General features: G+C 53.9%; 1 protein-coding gene across 2 annotated transcripts; it reads right to left on the bottom strand.

Moving 5' to 3' along the window:
* Positions 1-712: 712 nt before the first annotated feature.
* Edn2 (endothelin 2) lies at positions 713-5,766 on the bottom strand. 2 transcript variants are annotated; one of them, XM_008835420.2, is made up of 5 exons: positions 5,703-5,766; positions 5,241-5,397; positions 3,486-3,608; positions 2,535-2,633; positions 713-884 (listed from the first exon to the last, which is right to left on the bottom strand). In XM_008835420.2, the coding sequence occupies exons 1-5, from the start codon at positions 5,764-5,766 to the stop codon at positions 791-793; spliced, it is 537 nt and encodes a 178-aa protein (XP_008833642.1). In that variant the 3' UTR covers positions 713-790. The 2 variants fall into 2 exon arrangements, with proteins under 2 accessions (XP_008833642.1, XP_017654235.1); XM_017798746.2 differs by lacking the exon at positions 2,535-2,633.
* Positions 5,767-6,865: the final 1,099 nt, after the last annotated feature.

Here is a 6,865-nt window from a genome sequence, read left to right as displayed (position 1 = left end):
ATGAGCAAAAGCCTAGAGAGGGCAAGTTAGTAGCTAAAGAAACACAGCAAGTAGAGAAGTTGAACCTGGGATTCCAGCTACCCACCTTGGGCCCTTTCATCTCCTTTCTATGTCCTCTTAACTTCCAAATTCCTGGGAAGAGCCTTCTACCACTACTTGGTCAAGACAAAGATTTCAAAAGACCATTTCATCCTTTATTACAAACATGAGTTTATAAGTAAACAATTGAGGCTCTAAAAATATACATTATAATAAATAAATTGGGATCTCAAAATTCTTAGAGCAAATAAGTTATATACAGATGAGTAAGGCCAAGCAGGCTCTACTCTCCAGAAGTGTCCCAAGAGACCGAGGATAAAAGGCCTCCAGATAGGCAGAGCTGGGGAAGACAATGCAGGTGGCCAGCAGGTGACCAGCCCAGCCTCCAGGTGTGGCTTAGGTGTGTGTGTCCTGCTGTAGAGTCGCTCCTGGATTGTAGTCCAGCAAATAGGATGCTCCTCAGGACACTGTTGACATATCCAACCTCACGCAGCTCCTTCAAGCAGGGCTGTGGTCAGCAGCCTGTGCTGGGAGGCCACTCGCCCATTCAAGCACTAAGGCTGTCCCTGACAGTGTGAGGACACAGAGCTGCCATAAGGGAGGCCAAAGCGTATGCTGACCCCATCAGATGGGTCTGGCCATCGAGGGCTTAGGCCTTGGCCCAGGAGTCAGGCTGAGGGTCTTCCACCAGCTCCCCATCCCTCCTGTCTCCATGCAGGCTTCTTTCTCAATGGTTCTGTAGCTCAGGGTGTTATCTCTTCCTCCACCTGGAGTGTGAAGGCCTGGGCTCTCTTGTTACCTCTGGCTGTCGCCTGGCAAAGCGAAGCCTGGTGGCAGAAATGTCCCTGGAAATGGAGAAGGATCCCTTAGCATCCTGGGAGATATAGCATGTCCAGGGGTCCCTTGGGAGACAGAGGTTTGGACCTAGAGCCTCTGCCCAGATCCCAGGTCAAGGCCACCCAAGGTCAGAGTGAGACCACAGTCCCAAACAAGGTCTGCAAGTCATGGTAAGCCAGACCAGGCCTAGAAGCTTCTCTGCTCATGGTGGCTTTGACAATGCTGATGTTCACTGTTAAGTGCTGCCAGGATAAGAGTCTGCGGAGGATAGCCTGGGTGTTTCCACACCTTGCAAACACCCTTCCTCCATGATATCCATCTTCTGCTGCCCTAAACTGCACCATCTCATTCTGCTTGGGCTTCCTCATCCTGTGCAAGCTGATCCTGCCCACACAGTGTGGTCCTAGTGGCCCTTTGAGCTTCGCTGAAGTTGTGGCCACAACCTTGGCAATTACCAACCATCCTTTTCCTGACCCTAAGAGTTCTACCTGAGAGTGAGAAGCCTGGTCTCAGGTCCAGGTTGCAGGAAACTGGGCAGGGCTCCCCACTCTGAGACCCTTTCTCAGCCTGTAATATGCAAACCAGGCCTGCACTTGGGAAGTAAAGGCAGTAGGATAACCCCGTGCTCGAGATCAGCCTGGGCTACATAGTAAGTTCCAGGCCAACCTAGGCTATAGAGTAAGATATTATCTCAAACAACAAACAAAACAACAACAGCATCAGCAAAATCCTGAGTTGCCCTGGGGATGAGTGCTTGGGTTGCAAAGCAAGCTTTTTGCACACTGTCAAGTGCTATGCTCTTTGCACACTTTGAAGTGCTATGTATGTGCAAAGTCTTCTTTATCCTTAGTCAGTTCTTGGGTATATTCTGGGTCTCACCTATCCCACCATCCCTACTCCATTTTCCAGCCTCTTCCCAAAGATGGAAAATCCCAAAGGGCCACACCAGGACCTATCCAGCTCCAGGGACCCCATCACAGCAGAAGCAGGCATGGCCAGGCTTCCAGCGCTCTGTGGGGACACACTTGGCACACATCAGTGCACCTCACCTCATGACAGCCATGTGGGATGGGCACTACCAGTGCCATTTCGAAAAATCAGAACCTGAAGCTCAGAGAAGCATAAAGACAGCCCAGGTTACAAAGCCTGTTTGTCCCCAGCAGGCAGTCCCTGTCCTAGCTCTGCCTCTGGGCTGCTCTGCTGTGTGACTTGAGTGAGATTTTTATCCTCAAGCCAGTTTTGTTAGACAGACATTCATGGGCCTGGTGCTGAACCACCTGTGGCCACTAAGGGAGGAAGGAAATCCAGTTGGGAGAATCAGAGAGGGAGCAAGCTGGGCAGTCCGTCTCTTCAACCCTCAGTACACGGTAGATGCTTTATTCAGACACAGTCTGGATGAACAACCGTGGCCTCTCCCAGTCACAGCCCTCAAGCCCTCTAAATCCACCCTTGGTGGTCACAGAGAGTGCAGTGGTTAAGAACATTGGCTCTTGAAGCAACCAGATGCCCCGGATGCTGTGTGGCACTAAACAAGTGGTTTCACCTCTATGAGCCTCAGTCCCTTGGATAGATAATAAAGACCCAGTCTTGCCCTCATGGAAAATAAGGCAAACATATAAGGCATACAGAAATGGCTTAATTCACGCAGATGCTCTCACCTCAGCCTGTGGAGAAGGTCTCCCTCAGTGGCCCACGTCTTGCCTGTCTGAAACACAGCTCCTGGTGCCTGGCTGCTTGTGGTAGCCATAGCTTCAAACCTGAATGAATAGAGAAGCAACAAGTGAGGGGCTGGCCAGTGCCCCAAAGCCACCTGGCTGCAGGCCTAGCCCAGCCCCCACCCCTGACCTCAGGAGCAGATCCATTTCCATGCTGCACACCTGGCACCCTTCCCTCCCAGGCGGGGTGGGGACCAAGGAAAACTGAGCTACTGGGAATGTGTTCTGAGCCTCCAAAAGAGGCAGCAGGGTGGCTGGTCTTCCCAGAATCCGGCCACCTGCAGCTTCAGGGGAAACTGAGGCAGGGGTGGAGCCCCAGAGGAGGAGTTTCTCGTAAACTATCATAGGAACTGGAGAGCCCCAGAAGTCAAACCTTGCTTTCTTAATGGTCCAAGGAGAGGAGGGAAAGAATGTATCCTCCCACCCCCTTCACAGATGACAGGAAAAACAAAGAGACTTGGCATCAGTCTCCCACCCCAGGACAACCCTGGGACCATGTCATGGGCTCGAAACTCCAGATGTTATTTTTCTTTTAAATAATCTCCAGAGTACCTGAGCCTCAGGTTAGAATCCAAAGCCCAGTGGGGCCTGGTCCTTTGTGGGCCTGACACAAAGACCCTCCTCTCTGCACCTGGGCTGTCACCTGGGCAGCACCTCTCCTGCCCAAGAGTGGGGACCAGTGCTCTCAGAAGGCCCAGAGATGGACAGAGGGAGGCACTCAGGGGTGACTGGTACATGCAGAAAGGGACTCTGCCATGGATCCACTGTACTTATGGGCTCCAGGACACTGCTTGCCCCCACTGACCCTCTGTTCCTCTGCCAGCCTCCTAGATAACCTGCTTTTAGGGTGGGTCCAGGCTAGTGGCCATCCCTGCAGGCCAGGAGCCCACCTACCAGGGTCTTTGATAGCAGAAGGTGGCACAGGCAGAGTCCCTGACGCTGGAGCACTCACAGCGCCTTGGCAGGGAGCGGCGCCGGCGCCTTGGCGGGTTTCCCAGGCCGTAGGGAGCTGTCTGTCTGTGGGCGGGAAGCCAGCAAGGTAGTGGTGTACATGGGGAGAGAGAGCGATTGGGGGTGGGGGGGGAGGGAGAGAAAAGAGAAAGAGACACAGGATTAGATAAGTCACACCACTGGCCAACAGAGATGAAACTGTCTACACTATACATGAGGTTAGCCAGTCATGCCTCCAGGAAAGGTGACCAGACCCCCATCTTAAGTCAGGCACCAAAGCCATAGACTCTTCTACAAGTGCCTAGGGTGCCCTACAAGTCTCATGCCTTCTCAGGGCTGCTGGGCCCTGATTTTGCTGGGAGCTCCTGCAGGGAGGTAAGAAATAGGGTTGGCAGTCTCCACCTGAGTCTGGAGATGGCTACCAGCTACTCTTCCCTTCCAGTCCTGGACCCCAGGCCATCAGTCAGGCTGGTACCCTATGCTCAAAGAAGCCTTTAGCTAGGCCAGGAGGAAAGGACACCTGTCCAGCTGCCGGAGTGAAACATCCAGCTCAGTCAAGCTGCCCCCAGCTAGTCATCATTTGCTTGGGGGAATGTGACAAATATGCCTTTTAGCTTTTCCTTTAAAATAGTGTCTGGGCCGGGCGTGGTGGCTCATGCCTTTAATCCCAGCACTCAGGAGGCAGAGGCAGGCCGATCTCTGTGAGTTCAAGGCCAGCCTGGTCTACACAGTAAGTTCCAGGACAGCTGGGGCTACAGGGAGACCCTGTCTCAAAAAGACAAATAAATAAATAAATAAATAAATAATAAATAAAGTGTGTGTGTGTGTGTGTGTGTGTGTGTGTGTGTGTGTGTGTAAAATTAGCTTGATTTCTGATCTAGTCTGGACAAGATGGGCCTGAGGCTAGTCCACTCAAAACCTTTGGGTGACAGAGCTAATTTTAGGTGGTGTGGTTAGAGTTGCAATGACTCTGGGTGGACCCGGCACGCAAGGACTGGCAGGGTTCCCACCCCAAACCAACGTTTGGATGTGGATTAGCTATGCACATGCTTACGTGCTCAGCTTCTCTTGCCTTATGCAATTTGGAGAAGGAAAAAATACAAACATACACAGAAACTTCAATCTGAGGTATGCGGAGGCCTGGAGGCAGCACGGGCACGGGCAGAACCCAGCACCCAGCTCCTACCTGGGTATCTCAGGCAGACTTCTCATCTGTCATCTGGGGCTGCAGCAGTACCTGTTTCTTGGGGAGGTTGGGGGCTCAGGGGATGGTACTGCATGTGCAGTGCTTGGCACAGAGCCTGGCATGATTTGGGCATGGATGCTGTCATGCACAAGCTAATTCTTTGCAGAGGCAGCATGGCTAAGTCAATGTATGCTGCTCTGGCATCCATAGACTTGGGAAGAACAGATTTGGGACCCATGGCTGGCTCCTTCCCAAGTGATCTTGGGAGAACTCACCTCATCTCTCTGAACCTCAGTACCCCTGTTCTGGAAAGTGGAGCCAGAACTTTCCTGCAGGCTGTTGTGAGGGTTTGCAGGACATACAGCCCTTTTCCTGGCTCTGGTGGTGCCCAAGGGGAGCTGAATGGGAATTACTGATCCTCCCAGGGTCCCACCTGGAGGCCCACGGGGGAGTAGGATGGTTGCAGAGGTTCCCTGCCCACCCTTGACCCCTGGGGTTGTGGTGGTGCTCACCCGGCAGTGTTCACCCAGATGATGTCCAGGTGGCAGAAGTAGACACACTCCTTGTCAAGCCAGGAGTTGCACGAGCAACGACGAAACCTCAGATGGGCCCCTTGGCCCTTGTGTGCAGGTGCTGGCTGCTCCAGGGTGGCAGCTACCTGGTTCGTTCCTGCATCCAAGAGAGAGAGGTGGAGAGGAGGTCAGGACACCTGGCCTGCCTAGGATAAGGGACCCGCCAGGCTCCTCCTCTTGCACAATGAGGAAGTTGGCACCCTGGCTGCTCAGGAGCTACTGGCTAGCCTGGGGAAGCCCCAGCAACCAGCCCCACCTGCAGCCCTGCATTTCCTAAGTAGTTCCTGCTGTGGGCTCCCAGCTCAATGGCCCCAGTTAGCTTTTGGTAGCAGAGTGCCCCTGGGAGAGCCGCAGATGGATAGATCCCAGGGTGGCAGCAGCAGGTGAGGCAGGGTGGCTCACCTTCATGCAGGACGACCAGCAGGGCCAGAGCTACGGAGCACCAGGCAGTGGGTGTGGAGACCATAGCAGCGGCAGAGTGTACGGTGGGATCAAGGGAGCAGGGAGCGCCTGTAGCCAGCGTTCTGCTGCTAAGCCGAGCTGGGAGCTCATTGCTGAGCTGCCCGGGCCGCCTCTTATAACACCAGGCAGGGCGCCTGCCCGCCCCTGCTGGTCCAGCCCCGCCTTGCCTTGCTGCTGCACCTTGGGCAGTGAGCCAGGGACACCGCCTCCTCCTTGGGTGCCTGGTGAAGGGGGAGGGAGGTGGAAGGTTGGGCTCCTCCCTCTATGTTGTGCTGGAGCACCTTCAAGGGTCTTGAGGCCCTCTGCAGCCCTAGGACCCCTCTCAGTTCCGAAGTTACCCCTAAGTGCTCCAAGCTTCCTCCCCTACTCTCCCCAAGGTGCTCCAGAGCTGAGTGTTTGTGGTGGAGGGGGTCTCAAAGCAAAACCCTCGCTCTTCTTTGAGGGTATCTTGCTGCTCTCATCCCTGCCCACCACCAACCAAGCTGATGCTGTCCCTTAGCTGTGTGGGAGGTAAGAGGCCCATTCCAGGCTGTGTGGCCTTGGGCGAGTCAGAGCCCCCTTTGCCCTGTTTGTCTCAGGAAAGGCACAGCTCATGCCTGACCTTTGACAGCTTGGGGCTGCCTCATCCCGATCTCATCCAGGAATTGCTACTTCCCTCTGCCAGCCTTCCAAACCTGAAGTTGGGGTTCTAGTCCCTACAGAAACTACTCAGTTGTGCAACCATGGCTGGGGACATCCTCCTGGGCCTTAGTTTCTTTGCTTGCAAAACGATGCCCAAACAAGGAACTTCTTATTCTGTGTGGCTTGGACTCCCTTTAGATGGAGAAGATACTGGAAGGATGCTTCATGCACACATAGAAGGTGCCCTGAGTGGATTCCCACTGTGGATACAAGATGTCTTTTCTCACCTCAGTGGGTACTTTATGCAGAAATGGAGAGGGAAAGGGGTGGCAAGATGGCTGAGTAGGTACTCAGCTTGCTGTCCAAGCTCAGTGAGAGTTTGATCCCTAAACTCACATAAAAAGCTGGAAGTGGTGGTGCCCACCACAACCCAGCAGGAGAGTGACCCATAAACTCATAGGCTGGCTAGCCCAGAGTAGGCA

This window comes from Nannospalax galili, unplaced genomic scaffold (assembly GCF_000622305.1).
Source record: "Nannospalax galili isolate Female #2095 unplaced genomic scaffold, S.galili_v1.0 scaffold577, whole genome shotgun sequence".
NCBI classification, from domain to species: Eukaryota; Metazoa; Chordata; class Mammalia; order Rodentia; family Spalacidae; genus Nannospalax; species Nannospalax galili.
The sequence above is the reverse complement of the archived record's forward strand: the minus strand, read 5'-3'. Positions and strand labels throughout refer to the sequence as shown.